Source organism: Salmo salar, chromosome 17 (genome assembly GCF_965601325.2).
Source record: "Salmo salar chromosome 17, fSalSal1, whole genome shotgun sequence".
Classification (NCBI taxonomy): Eukaryota; Metazoa; Chordata; class Actinopteri; order Salmoniformes; family Salmonidae; genus Salmo; species Salmo salar.
This window is the reverse complement of record NC_138307.1, coordinates 51,387,498-51,412,935: the sequence shown is the minus strand read 5'-3', so window position 1 is coordinate 51,412,935 and position 25,438 is coordinate 51,387,498. Positions and strand designations below refer to the sequence as shown.

Below are 25,438 nucleotides of genomic sequence, written 5' to 3'. Positions count from 1 at the left end.
ATAATTGTTAATTTCTCTCAATGACTTCTCAAACCCCGGCCTGGTCTATTTTGTCTGTTTCGCGACGTTCCCGGAAGTCTCTCGATGTTGTGCCTCTGGGTTTCGAAACTCTGTGATAATATTGCCTTTTGGCTACCAGAGGCCTCTGTCATTCTCTATGGTGAAAAAAAACAAAAAACTTTTGCGTCACTGAGATGCGACGGAAGTCCTTACTCCACAAGCAGCTGTCCTTGAATGCACTGGGGAAACATGTTACACAACTAAAAATTACATCAATTCAATGCTCTTTTGGCATTATTGAACAAACTATTCATACCGGAGTAGTGATATAAACATTCATGGTGAGTTGTCAAGATTATAAAGTGGGCACATTAGCTAGCTAGCTTATTTGATAATAGTTTGGTTTGGAAACAGATTAGCTTGCTAGCTAACATTAGTCAGCTAGCAAGGCACAATCTGTAAGGTTGGAGCTTGCTTCTCGAGGAATAAAACTTGTAAATCAGCTAGCTGAAAGCCTCTATAGTCTCTCCTTACCTCTGTCGGAGGCTGTAGAATATGAGGGCTGCAGGATAAAAGGGATGGTTTTTGCGTCACTGATTATAATAGAGTTCGCCAGCTTGTAGTCTGAACAAAAATAAACGCAACAATTACAAATATTTTACTGAGTTACAGTTCATGTAAGGGAATCAGTAAATTGAAATGAATTCAATAGGCCGCAATCTAACGATTTCACGTGACTGGGAATACAGATAAGCATCAGTTGAAACAAGGTAGGGGCGTGGATCAGAAAACCAGTCCGTATCGGATGTGACAAACATTTGATTTGCCTCATGAAACATCTCCTTCACATAGAGTTGATCAGGCTGTTGATTATGGCCTGGGGAATGTTGTCCCACTCCTCTTCAATGTCTGTACGAAGTTTCTGGATATTGGCAGGAATTGGAACGCGCTGTCATACACGTCGATCCAGAGGATCCCAAACACACTCGATGGGTGACATGTCTGGTGAGTATGCAGGCCATAGAAGAACTGGGACATTTTCAGCTTCCAGGAATTGTGTACAGATCCTTGCGTCATGGGGCCGTGCATTATCATGCTGAAACATGAGGCGATGGCAGCAGATGAATGGCACGACAATGGGCCTCAGGGTCTCGTCACGGTATCTCTGTGCATTCAAATTGCCATCTAAAATGCAATTGTTTGTTGTCCGTAGCTTATGCCTGCCCATACCATAACCCCACCACCATCATGGGGCACTCTGAGCAAATCTCTCGCCCACACGACACCATACACGTGGGCTGTGGTTGTGAGGCCGCTTGGACATGCAGCCAAATTCTCTAAAATGATGTTGGAGGCAGCTTATGGTAGAGAAATTAACATTCAATTCTCTGGCAAAAGCTCTGGTGGAAATTAATGTACTCAGCATGCCAATTGCAAGCTCCCTCAATTTGTTGTGTTGTGACGAAACTGCACATTTTTGTGACCTTTTATTCTCCCCAGCACAAGGTGCACATGTGTAATGATCGTGCTGTTTAATTAGATTTTTGATATCCCACACCTGTCACGTGGATGGATTATCTTAGCAGTGTAGAAATGCTCACTAACCGGGAGGGAATCCTACATCATAGAAAATACATAAAAAAACATCACAGTAAAAATCACATCCCTAAACAGTCTCAGGTGGCAGTGAGGACGGAGCCTTCACTCCTTCAGTCACAGTAAAAATCACATCCCTAAACAGTCTCAGGTGGCAGTGAGGACGGAGCATTCATCGACAGGATGCCTCTGCTGTAAAATCCCTGAGTCACAAAGAAACACTCATCCGCACTCACAACGATGACTTTTTCTTCTCTGATTTCCTCTCTGTGTGCGCTTTGCAGTTGATAACCAATGAAATAAATGCTACAAAGTCCATCTTCTTTCACATGCAACATGTCAGGATCCCTCTGTTGACAAAGAATATTATCTGGCGTCTCTACTCCTACTAACATTAGTTCAACTTTACTCTTTTCTTCCACTCTTCTCAACACCTCTGGAGAGGTGACATGCTGGACAGCCTTTATTCTAGACACTTCCGTCTCTTTGAGCCGAACAGGACACTTACAGAAATCCGGGTGCATGTTCACCACCACAATTGCAGCGTTTAGGGTCAGCTGGCATACGATATCCCTCCCGTCTACATACACTTGACATAGGACCAAATCATTTGCATTTGTCACACTGCATTGGTTTGGGCATGGAGGCTGTCACAGATTATCTCATAAAATCCAAATCCACGTGAGAAGGGAGAGGCTCTTCATCAAAAATCAATAGAATGGATGGAGTGTGCTTCCTCACTCCGTCCACCATGCGGGTCAGTCGGTGTGCACCAACCACTTAATCCAATTCTCCACTCATCCTTTGCATTTACTTCTAGCACCACCCCGGAGATGACAGTCTTGATAGGCGCCCTGCTTCGAAAGAGCCACACACGACACATTCCAATCCGATATCTTTTTGAGGGGCAGCGCATGCTCCTTCTGTTCCATAGATGCACACAAAAACAAAATAAGCCCACTTCTCATGACTCTCATCGACGCACACCTTATCCAACGCATCCACAATTGTTATGGAGCCTACAAATGGATCTCCCAGGTAACGACATCCATTCAAAACCCTTACTCCAACCAAAAAAGAATCAGATTCCGATCCCCCATTATAGTGAATAGGAAAATGGCAATCTTCGAGTCAAAACATTCATAAATTGGAAGACAATTATGGTACCAATAATTGCATGTATTAAACCAGACGAGTGACAAAGTTGGACGCACAAATGTCATACCCCCAAGACATGCTAACCTCTCACCATTACAATAACGGGATGTTAGCATTTTATATCATACCCCCAAGACATGCTAACCTCTCACCATTACAATAACGGGATGTTAGCATTTTATATCATACCCCCAAGACATGCTAACCTCTCACCATTACAATAACGGGATGTTAGCATTTTATATCATACCCCCAAGACATGCTAACCTCTCACCATTACAATAACGGGATGTTAGCATTTTATATCATACCCCCAAGACATGCAACCTCTCACCATTACAATAACGGGATGTTAGCATTTTATATCGTACCCCCAAGACATGCTAACCTCTCACCATTACAATAACGGGATGTTAGCATTTTATATCGTACCCCCAAGACATGCTAACCTCCCACCATTACAATAACATGATGTTAGTGTAACCGATGTGAAATGGCTAGTTAGTTGGTTCGAGCCCAGGTTGGGGCGAGGAGAGGGACGGAAGCTATACTGTTACATTAGCATTTTATATCGTAACCCCAAGACATGCTAACCTCTCACCATTACAATAACAGGATGTTAGCATTTTATATCATACCCCCAAGACATGCTAACCTCTCACCATTACAATAACGGGATGTTAGCATTTTTGGTGTGTATGATACTTTGTCTGTAATTTTCTCACTCATCATTATTCACAATTAATTCAGGATTATCTGTGATGGTGACATCCACATTAATGTAGAAGTGTTTAGAAACATTCTATTCTTATTTACAATAAAAGTGACTCCAAAATGACACAATACATTATTTACCATTCATTTCTATTGGGTACAAAATCTGAAATACAGCCAAAACAAACTGCATATTTATCCAACAAATTCGTGGAGTAGTCATTGCGTGCTAGGAATATGGGAACAAATACTAAACTTTTGACTACTTTAATAGACATATAAGTGAATTTTTCCTAATACTTTTGTTCCCTTAAAATGGAGGGGACTACGTACAAAAAGTGCTGTGATTGATATGTATGGAAAGGCTCTGAAATTAAAGCTGACATTATGCACTTTAACCTCAGTCATTGTTTTATTTCATATCCAAACTTTTGGAGTACAGAGCCAAAAGAAGAAAAATGCTTCAGTGTCCAAATAATTATGGAGGGCACTGTATCTCCTTGAACCGATTATTTTCAAATCACACACAGAAGTAGTTATGAGGATCATTTAGTTGCTAATGGAGGCCTGCATTACCCAGGATGGCCTTCAATTTGAGTTTCTCAGTGAGAGTGGGCAGCACTGAGTGACAAAGCAAAATTACATAATGACAAATACTTATATAAGTATTCAGACCCTTTGCTATGAGACTCGAAATTGAGCTCAGGTGCATCCTCTTTCCATAGATCATCCTTGAGATGTTTCTACAACTTGATTGGAGTCCACCTGTGGGGAAATTCAATTGATTGGACATGATTTGGAAAAGCACACACCTGTCTATATAAGGTCCCACAGTTGACAGTGCATGTCAGAGCAAAAACCAAGCCATGAGGTCGAAGGAATTGTCCATAGAGCTCCGAGACAGGATCGTGTCGGCACAGATCTGGGGAGGGGTACCAAAACATTTCCGCAGCATTGAAGATCCCCCAAGAACACAGTGGCCTCCATCATTGTTCAATGGAAGAAGTTTGGAACCACCAAGACTCTTCCTAGAGCTGGCCGCAAGGCCAAACTGAGCAATCAGGGGAGAAGGGCCTTGGTCAGGGAGGTGACCAAGAACCCAATGGTCACTCTGACAGAGCACTAAAGTTCCTTTGTGGAGATGGGCGAACCTTCCAGAAGGACAACCATCTCTGCAGCGCTCCACCAATCAGGCCTTTACGGTAGAGTGGCCAGACGGAAGCCTCCCAAGTGGCACAGCGGTCTAAGACACTGCATCTCAGTGCTAGAGGCGTCACTACAGACCCTGGTTCGATCCCTGGCTGTATCACAACCGGCTGTGATCGGGAGTCCGGTATGGCGGCACACAATTGGGTCACTCCTCAGTAAAAGGCACATGACAGCCTGCTAAAGGACTCTGACCATGAGAAACAAGATTCTCTGGTCTGATGAAAGCAAGTTTGAACTCTTTAGCCTGAATGCCAAGAGTCGCGTCTGGAGGAAACCTGGCACCATCCCTACAGTGAAGCATGGTGGTGGCAGCATCATGCTGTGGGGATGTTTTTCAGCGGCAGGAACTGGGAGACTAGTCAGGATCAAGGGAAAGATGAACGGAGCAAAGTACAGAGAGATCCTTGATGAAAACCTGCTCCAGAGTGCTCAAGACCTCAGACTGGGGTGAAGGTTCACCTTCCAACAGGACAATGACCCTAAGCACACAGCCAAGACAATGCAGGAATGGCTTCAGGACAAGTCTCTGAATGTCTTTGAGTGGCCCATCCAGAGCTCGGACTTGAATCCGATTGAACCTGAGACCTGACAATAGCTGTTCAGCGACGCTCCCCATCCAACCTGACAGAGCTTGAGGATCTGCAGAGAAGGGGAGAAACTCCCCAAATACAGGTGTGCCAAGCTTGTACCATCATACCCTATGAAGACTCGAGGCTGTAATCACTGCCAAAGGTGCTTCAACAAAGTACTGAGTAAAGGGTCTGAATACTTATGTAAATGTGATTTTTTTTCAGTTATACATTTTTTATACATTTGCAAACATTTCTAAGCTTGCTTTTGCTTTGTCATTGTGGGGTATTGTGTATAGATTGATGAGGAAAATAAACTATTTAATCCATTTTAGAATAAGGCTCTAACGTAACAAGAAAAAGTCAAGGGTTCTGAATACTTTCTGAATGCACTGTAGAGGAGCGACTATATTTCCCCAGCCCCATCTCTCTCAGAGACCTTACCAAACAAAGTGGCAGGGTCAGGCTGTTGAAATTGCAGATTGTGCCATGTGGTTAACTTAAGGTGTTTTTCCTCTCGTTGTTTTAGTAAATTTCCCCTAGCCCAGCGATGTCAGCCCCTAACTCGAACCAGAGAAAAGCGTGCTGGGGCGCTAGGGACGAGCTGTGGAAGTGCCTTGATGATAACCAGGACACTGCCTCCTCCTGTGAGAAGTTCCAGAAAGAGTTTGAGGCGAGCTGTCCTGCTCAGTGGGTGAGTCTCCCTGTCTGGTGTCAGTCTAGCGATAACCTATCTGTTACTCTGTTGAATACGACAGACTGTCTCAGAGGTAGCCAGAGAGGGAGGCTAGATCTAGAATGTTTGTATATAAAGCCCTGCTTCTATTCGTGGTAGTCCAATTCCCTTATTACTTGCTTTGATGTAGCTACGGTAGTAAACTCACTGGTCACCAAGCCTGGTCCTGCTCAAATACGTTCTATCTCACATTGATCCTGGCAGGTGAAATACTTCACCAAGAGGAGAGACTTCTTGAAGTATAAGGAGAAGATGCAGACGGAGGGCTTTGAGCCTGCTGACGGGCCTAAGGAGTCACAGTCCTAGCCAGTAGCCACTGGTCAGAAGACTGAGAGGAGGGCTTCCAGGGGCCTCCTGGTTGAGGATGGACAGCAGTGGACTGTCACTGGACACTAGAGCACAATCCTGCTATGCCTCCCAGGGACGACAGCTGCTGGAGGTCAGTGACCTCACACCTGGACCTGAACACTCCGAGGTAGATGTCACCTACGGGCCGCGGTAAAATTCTCAAGCTTCTCCCCAAGTGTGCACTTAACTTGGTCACTCCTTGCCTCAGACTAGTGACCATACCTACGTCACACAGGGACAGGTGTGTGGTGACGTAACCACGGCGAGCGCTGTGGGAAGCGCACCCCTCACAGTCACTGACATGGTTCTACGGCCTTTCTCTGCATCTCTGCTCTCTCAATACAACGTCAAGTGGTTGTATGTGGTGTGACAATGCTTTTATTTGACATAATATCAACCGAACAAATCAACTTCTCCGTAACAGTCTAACCACCGAATCATTTCTTATTCATGCTATTGTCAAAGATGGATGCAGATAGTCTTTATTTCTGAATAGACCGGGACAGTATGTGTGTGTGATTTGTTGTGTTAAATAAAGATGAGTCATGAGTTCATTATTGTTTTATAACATTGGTTTCATTTCCATGTATCTAGGCCTATTCTGAGTGAGTTGAATACGAGTGGAGCAACTGCGTTAATGTTATTCATGAATGTTACACTTCATTGGATTGGTTTGACACAAGGCACATCTTTTATATTACAAGTTGTCATGTATTTACAAAAGGTTCTAGATCCATCTTCTAAAACCACATCGACGTATGAACTTGTGCAACTTTGAATAAATTCTAAACAGAGATGTAGGATTTAGATTGCTTAACGTGCATACATTCTGTGTAGGCCGACATTCTCATGACAACAGTGAATGAAGTACAAAAAAAGGCACACAATTACATGTCAATTGGTTCCAAAAAATATAAAGCATTTTATACAAGTCATATGGTCTACAATTATGTACACTTTGCTCTGTAGTCATAGCGACAGACAGCTCTCATGATTGATTGGAGAGGCACTTCACTCTGCAGTTCTCTGGTTTCTATTATGTCTTGACACCCTATTCTTTATGGCTCTGGTCAATAGTAGTGTACTATATAGGGTATTTCAGCACACTAACAGTAGGGACCCAGTATGTAACACCATGAAGATTGTATACTACTGTAAATATAGAGTATAATTCTAATTAGCAGTGTCATATGCATAGAATACTGTTTTTGTGGTTATTGTGCTAGCTAAACCTATAGGAATATTATGTGTGACATACAGTATGCTGTGTCTCGTAGTCATGTGTGAATCAATGTTTTTTTGGTGGGCTATGGGCTGGAGAGATTAGAACATCTATAAAGAATAACATTTACAGCAACATACAGTAATATGGAGTAAAAGGCAATATGAACCATTGACTGGAGTCCGAGTCTATTCCATGCTACTTTGGCTGCATTTACACAGGCAACCCAATTCAGATATTTTGTGCAATTACTGGCAAAATATCTGATCTTGATTGGTCAAAATACCAATTAGTGGTTAAAAAAAAAAAAATCTGAATTGGGCTGCCTATGAAAATGCAGCCTCTGCGTCTCCTCCCTTGTGGTGCTTCTTCCACTCAGTCTTCCCCAACCTGCACGATTCTCAGACGTTACCAGCCCGGCTGAAGGAATAAGCCTCAGTCCCTTTCAATTTGGCATATACAGTAAAAGAGACGGCGAGTGTCTCTGTTTAGAGACGTCTTCTGCATTCTTCCGCTCTCTGCCTCTCTCTCTCTGTGACTGTCTGCACTCTCGCGCCCCCGCGTGGTTATAAGCTGCCAGTGACGTTCCTGTCGATGGCCCATTCTGGGAACTCAGTCAGGTTGAAGAGGGGCACGCCCCAGGTCATTATGGCCAGCATCACCACTAGAACACCAATCAGATTCACCCCAAAACCTGCCTTCACCTGAGATAGACAACAACAACACTGGGTAAGAAAGATGTACTTGTTCTCTCACTTATCATTGAAGAGCTACAGTACGGGCCTTAGCCTAGCCGTTCTATTTAAGGCCCTGTGTTTTGTGCAATTATGTGACTTAGCAAGTCCTCTTATTTCTCATGTCTTCTTTATTCTATATATTTTTATCAGTTATACTATTTTGATATTGATTACGGCACTGTTGGGTAAAGCTTGCAAATGAAGCATTTCAATGTACTTGAGCATGTGACGATAACACTTGCATTTATCCCGAAATGAGAATTACACCAAAAATGAAAGCAATTGTCTGAGGATGGTGCTGGACCATCTGATATAAAAAGAAAAGGAGGGCAGTTTGATGAAAAAAATGAAAAGGTTCAAATCCAGGTATGTCACATGATTGCGCAGAACACAGGGCTCTAGTTATAGTGACTGATTGCTGATCATTAAAAGGTATTACGACTATTAAATAAATCTGTTATAATCTTGTATAATAGGACTGTTACATAAAAACTTGCAGAATTGCGTGTTATTGCAATAACGGCCTTTGATTCTGCTTGGCACCGTGTCGTCCCGTCCCAGTGGGGTTGGTGCTTATGTGTTTGTGTTTGTGTCTCACCATGTCGCTGATCTGCACGTGTCCGTAACTGAACACTATGGCGTTGGGGGGGTTCCCGACGGGCAGCATGACCCCAAATGACACACACATGGTGGCGGGGATGAGTGTGTGGAGAGGGTTGATCTGCAGGGTCTCCGACTGAGAGGGCGGGAGAGGACAGAGGTCACATAACTGAGTGGCAGGCAAAGGAACAGGGTGTCTCTGAGTGTTTTCAATAACATTGACAGTGGCACAGAGAGAGGAGGCGAGCAGATGGCTGTGTTGATGTTGAGAGAAGAGAGTAGAAGTGTGTAGGCTATTTGAGGACACTGAGAATCGAGCTGAGAAATTGAAGGATGGGGCTTAGGTTCTTCTTCACGGGCTCTCGGGGATAGAGGGGATAGTTAGGGAGGAGAGAAGAGACAACGACTGTGGTTCTCTCTAGAGCAGAGTGTGCTTCTTACCAGAGACGATCGAGAGGAAAGGTAGAGAAGACTGACAGAGAATGACTGTTATTCTTACCAGAGCAGAAAGGATAGGTAGGAACACGGTGAGAGTGGCGGGGTTGCTGGCGAACTCTGTAACCGCGGAGACGAGCAGGCAGGCCAGCAGCGTGACCATCCACGGGGGGAGACCACTCATCGGCTCCAGCTGTCTGCCAATCCACACACTCAGCCCTGACACCTGAACACACACACACAATGACCACACACACACACACACACACACACACACACACACACCACACACACACACACACACACACACACACACGATCAGACACACACCACGCTGAATGTATGTAATATAGATTGTGACGCAACTTCATAGCTCACACAGTAACGTGTATACAGTAGACACTGTAACCCGCATTGGGGCGGCAGGTAGCCTAGTGGTTAGAGCGTTGGGTCAGTAACCGAATCCCCGAGCTGACAAGGTAAAAATCTGTCATTCTGCCCCTGAACAAGGCAGTTAGCCCACCGTTCCTAGGCCGTCACTCTAAATAAGAATTTGTTCTTAACTGACTTGCCTAGTTAAATAAAGGTTAAATAAAAATAAAATAAAAAGTTTCATGTGTACAACATCTAAAGACCTGCATCACTTTACTGAGAACGTTGTCGTTTCTAAAAGGATGTATTTGGGTGTTTTTGGAGCCTTTGTTCATGTTTTTTCAGGGCCCCCATACTACACAACGAGAATTAGGAAGTGATTTGCTGTTTGGGGTAAGTTTCTCAAAAACGTGAAATAACAAAAAAAGTGTCTGGAACCTTATAAAACATAACATTTACATAGAGATTTGGTTGTAAAACCTTTTCAAATCGGGACCCAAATGAGACATTGACCGTCCTCCCGGGACCCAAATCGTCCTCTATTGACCCAAATTAGGATGAAATAGTGTGTGGTTATAGATGTACTAGATGTACATAACTTGCCACCCACCTCTCATATGCCCAGGGCCCACTTTGGGTTCCGAACTATAGTTGAAGAAACCCTGGTATAGTGTATATAGCCTAGTATCCATATTAGAGCTCCTGTATGTTACCTTGCAGCATGAATTAGGCCGTTTGAGATGGTTTTCATCCTAAGCAATCTGCCCTGTGGTGAGTAGCAACATGTTGTTTGTACAGTATACTGTATAACCTGGTACCTTGCAGCCAGCAGCCAAGGCGTAGCCCCCACCCACAAGGATGACGATCTCCCAGGGCATGAGATTCTGGAAGTCCTTCCAGGTGATCATGGGGGCCAGGGGGTCTGGGTCTCTTTCTGCGGAGCCGTCCCCTGCTGTGGTTCTGGGGGCCCGAGAGAAGGGCCGGCGGGCCGGGATGAGGAAGAGCAGGAAGCCCAGCAGCACAGAGACAGTGGCGTCAGTCCTGTAGCCTTTCCTGCGGAAACAAAACACATTTAACAACGCTGTTTTAAAAAAATCTAACCTTCATTATTCAAGGTTAGTCTCAATGAGATAGACTGCATTTGAAATGGCACCCTATTCCATTAATAGTGCACCATTTTCCCACTCTTGATAGAACACTACAAAACGGTGGCTACGTACTTCTCGAACAGCGACGTCCACCCGGGTACGAAGCCGGGTTCTCTGGTGAACCACAGCAGAGTCATCAGGATGAAGAACACTCCTGTCACCACCTCTGGATAGCTACAGCCCAGGAGAAACAACACGCAGGTCAGTTTTATTGTTTTCCTTCAGCTTTTAGTCAATTAGTCCTCAAATATGGTTGTACAGCTAGTCTCTTGTCCCAGCTATAACTGGAAAAAGAGTCTAAAAATCACCTGATGGGCCCAAGCTTTATGTACTCGTCGTGGATCTTCCTCTCTGACAGCATCTCTCTCCTTGTCTTACGCTTTTTACTCAACGAGCATGTCTCCCTGAAACTGGACACACAACAACACAGTGAGGGTGATATCACTGAGATACCTGCACAACGTATGTGTGTGTTCCTGTGTGCGTGTGTTCCTCCATTTCGCATTCACGCGAGGTGCTTACTTGCAGCCGAGGAAGAGGAAGTGCAGCCAGACCCAGGTCAGCAGCAGCATGATGATCGCGATGGGGAAACTGAAGATGAACCAGGTCCCAAAGTTGATCACCTTCGCATCCGGGTAGCGACTGCAAGGGGGAGAGAGAGAATAGTTATTGATGGGAGGAGATACAAAGAGCATGGTTAACGTTAAACCAAAGCATCTCACAATCGGTAAGGGTATTGTCCTCATAGTATAACACCAGCAATCTCGCCAAGAGGTTCAGAATCTGATCTTTTGGTGTCATGTCTATGGTGATGGACTACTAGTTGCAGGGTAATCTCTCGTGGACAGACTAAATGGATGCGACGACTAAAGAGAAACAGTTGTTCTGGTGTTTTCTGCCACTGGTTGTTTAGATGTATCAGGGTTGGGTGAAGGTTCTGCTTAGAATGTGGGCTTGGATTTCAAGCAAAGATTTCGAGCAGAATATTTTTGGAAGTGGAGGGGCTTTGGTTTAGAGTTTCCTTTTAGAGGGGTGGAGACTTCACTAGTCTCGTTAGTATCTTATCTCATACATCTCCCCCAGAACCCAATGGAGCATCTGATGGAATTACGGGAAATTGTAGTTCTGGGTTTGAAGACCCACTAGGGCTACCCTCAGTATCACAAGTCATTACAGAATGAAGGAGGGGTCACTACTACAACCTTAGAACCAGCAGAAACTAACCATCAACCCTTTTCTTTTGATCACGATCAGAACATTTACATAAATTGACCTCTGCAGGTCATTGACCACACAATGCATACGTTCAGGTCTATTTTCTGCCTCTATGGCCTATGTGGAAGGATATCTAGTAGTTGTCAATACTGGGCAGTGATATGGTAATATCTCTGTTTGCTGAAAGACAAGCTGACTCGCTGCTTCTTCTTCGTATACTTGCTCTGCTGTTCGATATCTGCCCCCCCCCCCCCCCCCCCTTACTGTCTGTGTTCAAGGGTTATTGAGGGCTTTCATTTCTTTTCTTTTTCCATGTGGAAGTACCGGCCAAGGTCCTGTTTACACACACACAGTCAGATGAAGTCGTAATTTTATGTCTCTGTGTGCAGACATAAAAATGGTATTCCTGAGTACATCTGACTCTGGGGAAGTAGATAAAGGGCTTCATTGCCAAAATCCTGAAGTTTTCCAAAATCCTGAAGTAATGACTATTGATGTTGAGGGAATCTTTTGGAATCTGGTCTCATTGCATATTAGGTGTAAGGCAGAATATATTGAGTATCATTAATTATTTGTATTACCACCTTTGACTATCAATATAATATAATACTACTAATAATAAATAATACTAAATAATTTTGCAGACTATTGACTGCTTTGACAAAATCTGCATACCGGTGTTTAAGAGGACGGTCTGGTCTGGTGTTGTTGTGAACATTGCTCACCGTTGGAACTCCCTGTTCCCGCAATAGCAGGATAAAAATGCCTACAGGGTTAGGTTTCACTAGTGTGGACCTGTTATAGCTACTCAGACAATAAATAATCTTTTGGGGGATCACCAGCAAACCCCCTGACGCACAGAGCTGTCCTTTACCAATCTGGGCCCCAGTTTGACAGAGCCACACGTGAAGGAGTTACTAAATACTGACTCGCATATTTTACTTGCGCTGGGAAGGGAGGAAAGGAGGGGGATAGACAGGGAGAGAAGGAAGTCTGATATTTACAGTCAGAGTTACTTTTACATGAAAAGAGTCTATTTTCCCTGGCTTAGCCTAGCTGGTTTATTAAAGTGCCCAGGAAATCGGCTTTGTGGGATTGTTGAGAGGGTTTACACCAATCCTTCAATCCCAGGCCTCTTTGTCCTTTTGTTTCCTATGGACCCTGACACCCTCTTTCACTGAGTTAAACATGACATCGATCATTCTATGTTCCCTCTAAGCTGCGCTGGTGCCGCGCACTTCCTCCAGGCCTGCAGCACAGAAGAAACGCCATGCAGAGTAGGGACACAAGAGATTGAAATTCTCTGAATTTGCAAGATTAGTTTGAGCTAATATAGATCAACGTTTTTTTCTATGATCGAATCAACATTATAATTAGGCCCTTTTCAATGCAACAAACCAAAACAAATCTAACTGTGCAAGATTGAGTCTGTGATTTTGTTGCAGGCAAGCCAGAGTGCAACGGGAGTAGAATTCTATTGGCGGGGGTAGCCCACGAGCAGTCTTCAGATCAGAGCCTGCGCGTGTGCACATTTGTTGATATTCTTTGCTAGTTAGCGTGTTATTATCCGGTTATAGATAAGTATATGTCAGCAATGGGGAGTTACTGCTTCCTACAAGGGCACAAAACGTGTAAGCTACATTTCAAGCGGTCTTTAAAAAGCCATTCCCGTAAAAAGCTTACTTCGTAATTAAAGGGGCAGTGTTTCATTTAGAGACAGGCTTGAATATGCAAATAAGCCAATAGGCAGATGGGTAGCCGCCATTGTCTAATTCTCTGGTAATAATAATTCATTTTATAAAGTGGTTTCTTGCATCATACAACACAATACAGTGCAATTTACAGTCAGCTATTTGGCCCATGGTGTTACAGACCAAGAAAAAAATCATTAATTAATGTCAAGCCCTTAATGTAAAAAAGTTTTTAAAAGTTTCATGAAATTTGGGCCTTCATTGAACACCACATATAGGCTACTGTAGGATATATCATAGAAATCAACAGCTATTTCCATGTGAAAATGTTATGTGATTTGCTACATTGATTTTGTTGGTAGACCTACATTATGCTCAAATAGCCACAATAGCCTATTGGCTACTGTCTAAAACGCTAAGGGTACAGCCTCAGTGTTCACTATAAATGTGTGCCGGAAGTTGCACAAAATTCTCACAATGTTCACGTTTCCACTCACAAGACCTAAACTTTGCTCAGTGCCCCCACAAATTAGAGGGAACATTGGTATAATTCATCTATTCAACTATCTTTATCGATCCATTTTAGTTTCACTGAGACAGAAATGCCAGATTGTTATTTGGATGATATTGACAGGGCATGGGGTATTAGTCATGTATTGTGTCTAGTAGTGAGAAATGTGTGGTATTGTATTTTGTTGATATTAATAGACCATGTGTGACCAGTGTGAAATGGCTAGCTAGTTAGCGGTGCACCCTGGTAGCATTTCCATTGGTGACGTCATTTGCTCGGAGACTTTGAACGTTTTTTTCCCCTTGCTCTGCAAGGGCCGTGGCTTTTGCGGTGCGATAGGTAACGATGCTTCGTGGCTGCCTGTTTTCGATATGTTCAGAGGGTCTCTGGTTCGAGCCCAGGTTGGCAATACTGATACACATGGGATATTTGGCTGATGGTGTATTGATAGGACATGGGGTATTTACCAGGTATTGTACCCATTGAACTGCATTCAATGCAGTGTATGGTAATGTAGCTTACTTGTTGAACTGTTCAGCGAAGATAAGGTTGGTGGAGGTGCCGGTGATGGTGATGAGGCCTCCGATGGTGGCTGCGTACGTGATGCTGAGAGACAGACATTTACAGATCATATGATCTCTCTTAGTGGGGTAGCGAGAGTCCTTGCTCTCCTTCTCCTTCTTAGGCTCTGGGATGCTGATTGCTGTCTGGAACAGAGAGAGGAACAAGTATAGTGAGTCACTGTTTGTGGGGGGGGGGGGGGGGGGGGGACATATACATGTATATACATATATATTTTGTACACAATAAAGAAAGTAAATGACAGGTCAACATCTAAATATTGCTCCCAGCGATGGTCAAAGCTCAGAACGCTTATATTCTTGACCTGACTGAGTTTTCATTGAGCCTGCTTCTTTGCGAATGAGTGGAATCATGAACAGTGGTTTGTTAGTTATGGTCGCATGCGTCCTCTGGATTTGCTTCCTGGATTTGCCTTTTTTTAGCAGCACATTGACCACTCTCTCAAAAGGCTAACTCCGCCCTCTCGCGGCACAGACTGAGGGACTGAGACGTGAAACCAACTACCCCAGCTCGAAGTTGGCTTACTAGAGAAGTAGGCAAAACTGTAGACGCTGCTGAGAGTGTGTTTGCGAGATGCCGGTCAAAAGGCAATTTTAAAATCGTCCTGTGACTCCTGCCGTGTCTACAGGCATCACCAAAGAAACAAAAAACGACTTTCTGAGAATGAGTGCACAACTGGTAGTCGCTTATAGATATGTATAGCTATGTAGATCAGTGGAGGCTGCTGAGGGGAGGACGGCTCATAATAATGGCTGGAACGGAGCAAATGGAATGGCATCTAACACCATGTGATAGTGGAGTTGTTTTATTTGATAACATTACACTAATTCCACTCCAGCCATTACCACGAGCCCGTCCTCCCCAATTAAGGTGCCACCAACCTACTGTGATGTAGATATGTCAGTCAGGTGGCTAGCTGCAAACAGAGACTTCTATTGCATTGAAGGGCTTTGGCTAGTATTAATGAACCATTGCTATTGGGGATCCTTGGTATGTCCATACCCTAAACCTAACCCCCAATCCTAACCTTAACCAAAACCCATACCTAACCCTAACCATTTTAAATGTCAACTTCAATGGGGTTGGGACGTCCCAAGGATACTAAGTTCTCATAAAAACGTTGCTTTACAGAGAGTAGGCTACTAAAACAGCCAGTGATGTGGCTGTTGATAATTTCTTTCCTTTCAGGTGTATAACGTTACAAATGTGTTTGTAGATTGAGGTGAATTAACCTACAGCAGCCATGGTGATAATGTCTGGGGTCATTTTTGCTGTTTTCCAAATAGCAATAAATTAGCTTCAACTTTAAAAAAATATATATTGGGAGGGGGGTTAATTATTTATATTTATTTTATTTGACCTTTATTTAACTAGGCAAGTCAGTTAACAAATTCTTATTTAGAATGACAGCCTAGGAACAGTGGGTTAACTGCCTTGTTCAGGGGCAGAAGGACAGATTTCTCCCTTGTCAGCTCGGGGATTCGATCTAGCAACCTTTCTGTTACTGACCCAACACTCTAACCACTAAGACCTGCCTTTCCGAGCTTCACTAAAACTCAAACCCTGGTTATGCCTCTGTGTGTAGTGAGTGTGTCTACTGACCGAAGGCAGGTGTCCGTTGGTCTGCTTTAGGGACATCTGGCCCAGACTGGCCTTACTGGCCTTCCTACCAGTCCCGTTAGTCTCCACAGTCGGCAACTGAGAGAACAAAAAACACAATGAAGAATTAACGTTGAAGTAAAAGAATGGAACGACAGATATTCTTACACAGATTTACAAAGGTTTATGTTCTCACCTCAGTCAGAGTGCAGAGCTCCTGCTTCACACAGCTGTGGATAAAACACAACACGTTCAAAAGTATAACACTGGAGTTGTTTTCATGATGTGGACTGCAAGACTGTATTGTATGTGATTCTTCAGTGATTGTCTCAAAGCTCCTCAGGTCTTACCTGTCTCTGCGATACAGCTCGAGTTGGTTCTTATCTAGATTCTCTTCCTTGTCTGCAAATGAGCAAAATAAAACCATTTAACGATTATAGTGATGTACAATTTATCATGTCACTGAGATGTTTACTGCAGGCAGTGAAAGGGCAGCCGTACCGCTGAGGCAGTCGTCCTCGGTGGCCTCGACGGTTTCGGAGTCTTCCTGGGTGTCGGCCACGCCGGTGCTGATGAGCTGCTGCAGGACGGCCTCAGCGATGGGCATCACCATGGCAGTAGTGGAGGTGTTACTGAGCCACATGGACAGGAAGACCGTACAGCACATGAAACCCAGCACCAACCTAAGAATACACACAGGGGAGAGGAGAAGTTGTGTGTGTGTGTAATTGATTTATATATGCATGTGTGTGCGCGTGTGTGCACGCACATGTGTGTTATGGTAGCTGCCTACTTACATGCCAGGTTTGGCTCCAGCGATCATGACCATGCGTAAAGCGATGCGTTTGTGGAGGTTCCATTTCTCTATGGAGGCCGCCAGACAGATCACCCCCATCAGGAGCAGAGTGGTGTCCTTACAGTACTCTGCAGCTACCTGTACCGAAGACAACCACACAGTATTTATAGCACTCTATACGTACATATATACTTACATGTGGCTCGCACGAACACACACCTGGATTAATTATTATTATTTATTTTTTTTACTTTGACCTCTGCTATCTTCATGCTTGTCAAAAAAATCCTGTATTTGCAGTCCCCGCCCCCCCCACGTTAATCTGAGCTGTTTATGTCAGGGTCACTAGTCAGTATATTGTTGTATACCACCACAGGTCATGACCTCTAACTACAGAGAACTGATCTTTTGGGATTATTGGAACTAGACTAGATATTCCTAACCATCATGACTTCTCTCCAGTCTCTGTCCGGTTCTGGTTTTTAATCAGAACCGGTTGAGTTCTGAGAAGAACATACCGTACTCCAGGATGGGCTCAGATGGATCAGTTGGGTCAACACGTCTGAGCTTTGCTCCTTTCCAAATATTTGCAATTGGAGGCATACGAACTAAAAATGTGACGCAAAAATCGTAGCACGGCACGAGAGTGGGCAGGGGGAAGGTTTTACACGTAACACTTTCTTGTTTGTGCCAGGTTAAAACTGAGGTAAATCAATCCCATTGGCGAGGCAAGGTGAGGTGTGAGAGAGCAGCACTAAGTATAGTACACAAGTCTAGTCATCAGAGCAAAGAGTTGCAGAAAAACGTGGATATTTACCAAACACGATTACAAGAGCTTATAATAACACTAACAGCCTGCTTTGGCAGGTTTTGTCCATGCGATCAGATCACATGAGCAACTCAGTGGTTAATTTTTATGTAACACTGATAGTGAGGAGAGGGAACCATTAATGGTGGTATGTGGGACCACTTGGTTTAATGACAGACCATTTCCGGTCCAGCAGGTGTTAATGGGTTACTCTGATCAGTACATGAGGCCATCATCTCAGTGATAAGTGCTTCAATGGAGACGACCAGACAGGTTCTGACGACCATGCTTCCTGTATTATATTAGACGTTAGCATACAGACACCTCGTGATAACTGATGATCTGATGATGTCAGGTTATCAGAACGAGTGAGTCACTCACGTTTACATGGGGTTGTGACATCATGACCGTCTCTTCACATAACAAGAGAGGAGCATGGTGAACTTACAGTATAGGTGAAAGGTCAGACTAAGGATAATGAATGAAGGATAACTTTTAAGACTTCATGAAGCCATTAGAAACACTTTAGAAGGTGCTGTATAAGGTCATCGTCCGTGGTTCTTAGTTCACACGAGGCTACATTTGTTAGCGAGTGTAAACCAGGTATCAACAACAATGCTGAGTTTTTTGTCTGCTTCCTGAGAATGGGATTGGGTCAACCTACTTCCCTTTCAGTCATCACAGATGCATTACAAAGCTATGGGACAGGACTTCTCAGGTTCTTCCTAGAAAGCATCCATCCATACGCTTCACATCCATCTGGTCCACACATGTAACTGTGTGTGTTTTGTCCTAGATTTTTATTTCATTTATTTTTATTTTGAATCCCAGCCCCCGTACCCGCAGGAGGCCTTTTGCCTTTTGGTAGGCCGTCATTGTAAATAAGAATTTGTTCCTAACTGACTTGTCTAGTTATATACATTTTTCTTTGAAGTTAATTCGGCCGTAGTGTGAGTCAGGTGCTCAGATTACCGTATTTACAGTTGAACAAGAATTATGAGAAAAGGAATATTTTTGGTTTGAATGTACATTTGTGTGTTTGTACACTGAACAAAAATCAAATAAATTCAAGATGTAAAGTATTGGTCCCATGTTTCATGAGCTGGAATAAAAGATCCCAGAAATGTTCCATATGCACAAAATGTGGATTTCTCTAAAATGTTGTGCACAAATTTGTTTACATCCCTGTTAGTGAACATTTCTCCTTTGCCAAGATAATCCATCTACCTGACAGGTGTGGCATATTAAGAATCTGATTAAACAGCATGATCATTACACAGGTGCACCTTGTGGTGGGGAAAATAAAAGGCCACTCTAAACTGTGCTGTTTTGTCACACAGAACAATGCCACAGATGTCTCAAGTTTTGAGGGAGCGTGCAATTGTCGTGCTGACTGCAGGAATGTCCACCAGAGCAGTTGCCAGATCATTTAATGTTAATTTCTCTACCATAAATCGAGAGAATTTGTCAGTACATTCAAGCGGCCTCACAAACGCAGACCATGTGTATGATGTTGTGTGGGCGAGCGATTTGCTGATGTCAATGTTGTCAACAGAGTGCCCCATCGTGGCTGTGGGGATATGGTATGGGCAGGCATAAGCCATGGGCAATGAACACAACTGCATGTTATCGATGGCAATTTGAATGCAGATGGATATTCTGACGAGATCCTGAGGCCCATTGTCGTACCATTCATCTGCCGCCATCAACTCATGTTTCAGCATGATAATGTACAGCCCCATGTCGCAAGGATCTGTACACAATTCCTGGAACATCAACATGTCCCAGTTCTTCCATGGCCTGCATACTCACCAGACATGTCACCCATTCAGCATGTTTGGGATGCTCTGGATCGACGTGTATGACAGCGTGATCCAGTTCCCACTAATATACAGCAACTTCACACAGCCATTGAGGAGGAGTGGCTACAATCAACAGGCTACAATCAACAGCCTGATCAACTCTATGCAAAAGAGATGTGTCGCGCTGCATGAGGCAAATGATGGTCACATAAGATAGTGACTGGTTTTCTGATCCACATCCCTACTTTTATTTTTTTAAGGTATCTGTGACCAAGTCATGTGAAATCCATAGATTAGGGCCTAATGAATATATTTCAAATGACTGACTTCCTTATATGACCTGTAACTCAGTAAAATATTTTAAATTGTTGCATGTTCTGTTTGTTTTTGTTCAGTGTATGTGTGTGTGTGTGCGCACGCGCTCCTGGTCCTCAGTGCCCTTAGCAGAGAGCGAGAGAAAGAGAGAGTAGAGTGAGTGATAGTTTACTGACCTCGCTGGACTTGAGCACTCCGAACAGTGGGTATAGGAAGGCTGGTACGAGGGCAGCAGCTCCCAGGGGTACAGCCTCTGACACCCAGTACACTGCTGTCACTATCAACACGTACGCACAACAGGCCTCCTACAGGGGACAGAGACACCGGGGGTGAGACATAGGGAAGAGACAAGGGATTGGGCTTTTATGCAACAATGCAGTTTGCCAAGGGCCAAACCTCATACATTTATACCTGTATTGTATTCTTAACATTTCTTATCATAAAAGCATGGTCAATTATTTAATATATGTCAATGCTAAACGTTGTGAATTTCTGGTCAAACAAACTCATTGCTAGGTTCCGCATATTGTCAGGGTTAATTTGTCTGAGTTTATTCCACTAGGATTTATTGGAGTGCAATAATACTGTTCCCTGAAAGAAAGTGATTCTGATTTGATTAGATTTATTAGGATCCCCATTACCCCACACCAATGGGAACAGCTAGTCTTACTGGAGTCCGACACATAACGAAAAATACATCACAGACAAAAGACTTTACAATTTACACACATTTAAAAACATTAACATGTAGTGTGTGTGCATCAGTTCCAAAGTTACCGTGAGACCGAACCGCCGTGTTCGTTAGTCACATTTCAACACCACTTATTTGCCATGGAAACAATGGAGAATGTGCTCAGTTTGTGAAAGAGCCAATCCAAATTCCAATCTAACAGTTTAATCAAAATGGGATTTGTTAAGTCATTCATTCAAACGTACCTGTTTAACATTTTTGCTTTCAGGAAACGTGAGGCAGCTTTTCATCAAAAATAGATGAGTATCTTGGATCTTCTCCATTAGTGAGCTGTGCATGTCTATCCCCCCACATTGAAGGATCCTTTGTTACCATAGTACTCCCACGGGACCAACAGTGGTGGTCACATTGTACAGTAAACCAGCAGTAGCTTATCATGCATAAGTGAGGAAGCCTTAGAAATCTTCCCTTCCCATAATATGTGGCATACAGGTGATGTGTCAGGCACTTGTCTGACTAGCGTATCGTGTAACTCCCGGTTGGGTTGAGGTTGTCAGCTATACATACACACACACACGCCATCGGACTGTCCAGCGATGCACACACACACATACATACACACACTGGTAGTGTAACCGCTCATTCAAAACAATGTTGAATATTGTCGTGTATCACACAGAGACTATTTGGCCTCTCCGTGGTACCTTTGAGGCAGCAGCCACCAACCCTGGCCACTAGCACCTGCCAGGGCATGTTCTCCACATGTGCCCTACTGGACATGCCCAGTCCTGACCACACCGCCCCAGGTGGGAACACAACACCCCATTTCTGTGCTCTAGATAAATATACAGGCTGTTATACAGTATTAATGTACTTTGGCCACAGGGAAAGTGTCCCTGGGTTTTGCCCAAGGAAACTGAGGTGATCTGACTATCTCCCAGTAGTTAGTGTTTGTCAGATACGGGATGTGAAGTCAGATCTCGGTCATTCAGGTGACTGGGGACAGAGACAATCAGTGATCCTAAGAGATTATTGATCAGAGGTTGTCACACAGTGGAGAACTGCCATGCAATGGATGGACTTTCAATGAATCAATAAACTCACTCAGAATCTAATCCTTTTTTCAGTTTCATCAGAGAACTGGGTTATTGAGGCGATCATGGGGTATTTCTTACTTACCGACAGGTTTCATTTGGTTAGATAGTAGGGAAATACGTTTCTAAATGGTCAATCGCTCAATTTGTTTCTCCAATCTGGCATGTGTATGGATGGACTGTATGATATTTCACTGCAATGAGCAAGCACTTGTCAAGAGGTCAAAGGTGACTCAGCAGACAGTTTCTATCCACATCTGGAGGTAGCATGGTCACTTCACCTTTCAGACCATGACTCAACATGACCCTTAAGTGAGTGATGACATCAATGAAAGAAGATGGCTTTTCAGGCATTCGTGTTATCTCTTCATCAAGGCCAAACGCTTTTATAAAGATAAAGATGACCGTTCATCAGTGTTGACAGTGAGATTTTTTTTCCCAGATGACTACAGTAAGACTGGATTCACTCATTAGTTAAATTCAACCCTATCTTCCTCTGGAGAAAGAACGATGATTAAAAGGAAACGCTGTTTGCATTTCCTCATTTGATGATCTCTACTGATAATCTCTGAACACAGATAGGTCAGTTAATCTGCTCATTAGACAGACATTATTGCTCCTGACTCAAACCCCAAGGAGCTGAGTTCATCCTACTATTAGCGATAAAGGGGATCCCTAACCTTGCCTGAGACCAGGGCCGGTATTCATAACGCGTCTCAGACTAGGAGTGCTAATCTAGGATCAGTTTAGTGATTTAGATCATAATGAATAAGAACCCTGAAGACTAGGCTTTAGTTCAGCGGGGCTAACACAGTCCCGGAGTAAAAACCCCAGGTTTGAACCCAGAAAGGCATATTACTACAATTCTCTCAGGCCGACACAGGAAAACAGAGCATGAGGGGTTCTGTAGCTGCAGCTGGCCACATGCTCCATTGTTCTGTCCCTCTCTGAACTTGACAAATTCTGTAATTGGTGAGAGGGCATTCTGGAACCGCAGGTGGTTCTACGCAAACAGAACGACCAGATCCGTCCCCACATAGCTGAGCTGAGTTATATAACCTAATAGCTTGGCACAGATTCCCTTTCTCCCTGCCGCCTGTGGTGCCAACCGCTGTACAACAATGCACCCTACTGTGATGTGTAAACACGCGGAATGGTGCACTTTACGCACAGACGCCGATTGCATAAAAAATGCGTAAAACAAGTGTCCATTAGCAAAGCATTATTGGAATATGATATACATCGAAATATTTGTACTGTGGTTATGTATTATGGCTAAATATAATCCTAAAGACACTGACAGCTGTTCTCACACCCAATTTTATTCTGCTTCATGTACTGTACGCTAACTCGGAAGAACAATACAGACAGCCTACCCAATGCGCAATATTAGTCATGCTAGTGATATAGTATGATGAAGTCGGGTACTCACGCTGGTGGGGTGGATGAGGGGCAGCGGCAGCAGCGACAGCGGGATCAGCACCACCAGGATCAGTTTGCGTGCTCTCCATAGCTTCTTGATAAGGTCCATCCTTGCCGCGGCCTCCAGCCTCATCGGGGACTGCTCGCCTGGGTTCGGTCTCAGCGCAGAGAAGCTGGCTTGTTGGTCCCTTTTAACGTTTTTTTTTGGCGTGACATTAAGTCTTAATGACAGTTAAAGAAAAATCCCTTTAAATGTCTCCTTCTGGAGTGAAAACTGGAGTTTCTATTTGCAGTTGGTTGGTCCTCGCAGGTTCTGCTTGTTTGGTTCTGGTGGCGATGTACTGCAGTCTGCAGCGCACAGTCCCCCGTCTGAAATAACTGCTCTTTGTACAATCTCACCTCCGTACTTGACCTGCAGGCAACCCCCACCTCTGAGTTCAGCTAGAAGGTCTAAAAGTGCAACAAATAGTTTCCTGACTTCTTTTTCAATACTGTCTACCTATTCTTATCTGAATACCAGATAAGGTATCTTATGCAGGGCTCCCTTGCAAAAGAGACCTTGATCTCAATGGGACTCCCTGCTCAATTAAAGGTTAAATAAAATGTTGTAAAATGCTGATGTTTGAGATAGACCAGGCGGCATAACTGTATATAGGCTACTGTGAGTGCAAAAAAAATGTCTATTTAAAGAGGTTCTCAGCACCAAGACTTTTCAAAACTTGTCACATTTATGACCTTCCAGTATGCTAATTTCCTCAACCTCATCCTTCACCCCGCCTCACTGGTCTCTAAGCCAATCAGCTTTCAGTAATGACTTGTCATGAGTTTGCAGCATGGTGTGCAGAAGAGAGGTAGGCAAGATGATGTTTTAATGCGTGTAATGTGTAATAATATTATAGTCATGTAACATTGGTAACATTAGTAACATTGGTAACCCTAACACTAACATTTGCTACACAGACAATTTACACTGACCCTCTTTATTATTCATTTATCTTGGTTGTTTTGCACTGACTCTCTTGCACTGGCTCTATGCACACTCACTAGACTCTACCCACACACTCACGCATACTACATTGACACTCCAACGCACGCATGCACGCACACACACACTACATACGCTCATACACACAAAACACACACACACACACACACATGCATATTGACACCACAAACGCTAACACGTAAACACACTTTCCCATACACTGCTGACACTGTTTATTATATGTCCTGATTGCCTAGTCACTTTTACCCCTACCCACATGTACATGCTGTATTCAATTCAATTTGATTTGATTTGTAAAGACAAAATAATCGTTTTGAGTGCTTTATAAATGAAAGTGCTGGTATTAACAGATTATTGAATGTAATAGTTGGTTGTTCCACGTGCACCAGTTTTGGTCCATACACAGTGCGTCTTTGGTCCCTAGATGCCAAGGACTGATACCTCACCAGTCAGAGTGAAGCGCAGTCCGAGCCTGCCCTCAGGTGGAATTTGTCTGTACAGTAAGTGCTATATCCAAGTTCCCACATTTGAGTGGAGGGCTGTGGAATTGAGGAGATCCACGATCTTTACACATCTATCTTGCCTTATCTGTTCAGACAAAGCTTTCATTCTGTTCTGTGAATGTGTGAATATGTCAATGTTAGTTGTCACGTCTCGTCATTATACAACTGAATAGCCTGGCTGTTTAAAAAGCTATAAAATAGCTAAATATAGGCTATGTCATGGTCATTTAAGGGCTTAACATGAAAGCTACATAAATAAGTATATTTTAAACTTTGCTGACCGGCTAACTAATGTCACATGACACACAATCAGCATAATCCGACCAAACAACAAACACCTTTGTGTGACAGAGAGAGGTTTCCTGATGACTTGAATCTGAAAGTCTTTTGCTTTGGCTGTATATACCTGTACATTGCATGTTGAGAGAGAGAGAGAGAGAGAGAGAGAGAGAGAGAGAGAGAGAGAGAGAGAGAGAGAGAGAGAGAGAGAGAGAGAGAGAGAGAGAGAGAGAGAGAGAGAGAGAGAGGAGAGAGAGAGAGAGAGAGAGGAGAGAGAGAG

General features: G+C 43.7%; 2 protein-coding genes across 5 annotated transcripts; one reads left to right on the top strand and one right to left on the bottom strand.

Moving 5' to 3' along the window:
• The first annotated feature begins 181 nt into the window (after positions 1-181).
• On the top strand, positions 182-6,884 carry coa6 (cytochrome c oxidase assembly factor 6). Of its 4 annotated transcripts, none has more exons than XM_014152960.3 (4): positions 186-341; positions 853-1,005; positions 5,776-5,940; positions 6,187-6,884. In XM_014152960.3, the coding sequence occupies exons 3-4, from the start codon at positions 5,797-5,799 to the stop codon at positions 6,286-6,288; spliced, it is 246 nt and encodes an 81-aa protein (XP_014008435.1). In that variant the 5' UTR covers positions 186-341; positions 853-1,005; positions 5,776-5,796; the 3' UTR covers positions 6,289-6,884. The 4 variants fall into 4 exon arrangements, with proteins under 4 accessions (XP_014008434.1, XP_014008435.1, XP_014008437.1 ...); XM_014152962.3 differs by having other exon boundaries at positions 189-341; positions 937-1,005; XM_082963842.1 differs by having other exon boundaries at positions 189-341; positions 920-1,005.
• On the bottom strand, positions 6,877-24,083 carry LOC106576079 (solute carrier family 13 member 4-like). Its single transcript, XM_014152958.3, has 15 exons — positions 23,381-24,083; positions 20,340-20,468; positions 17,240-17,376; positions 16,944-17,125; positions 16,793-16,844; positions 16,639-16,672; positions 16,446-16,541; positions 14,784-14,968; positions 11,367-11,486; positions 11,153-11,254; positions 10,917-11,018; positions 10,515-10,749; positions 9,389-9,550; positions 8,888-9,025; positions 6,877-8,256 (listed from the first exon to the last, which is right to left on the bottom strand). The coding sequence occupies exons 1-15, from the start codon at positions 23,501-23,503 to the stop codon at positions 8,119-8,121; spliced, it is 1,935 nt and encodes a 644-aa protein (XP_014008433.1). The 5' UTR covers positions 23,504-24,083; the 3' UTR covers positions 6,877-8,118.
• Between the last annotated feature and the right edge of the window lie 1,355 nt (positions 24,084-25,438).

Coding starts and splice junctions, on each gene's coding strand:
- LOC106576079 (XM_014152958.3), bottom strand. CDS start 23,503: ATGAGGCTGGAGGCCGCGGCAAGGATGGACCTTATCAAGAAGCTATGG. Junction 9,551..10,514: donor CCTTGGCTGCTGGCTGCAAG/GTACCAGGTTAT, acceptor GTGTGTGTTCAG/GTGTCAGGGCTGAGTGTGTG. Junction 9,026..9,388: donor TACCTATCCTTTCTGCTCTG/GTAAGAATAACA, acceptor CCGCCCTCTCAG/TCGGAGACCCTGCAGATCAA.
- coa6 (XM_014152959.2), top strand. CDS start 5,797: ATGTCAGCCCCTAACTCGAACCAGAGAAAAGCGTGCTGGGGCGCTAGG. Junction 5,941..6,186: donor CGAGCTGTCCTGCTCAGTGG/GTGAGTCTCCCT, acceptor TGATCCTGGCAG/GTGAAATACTTCACCAAGAG.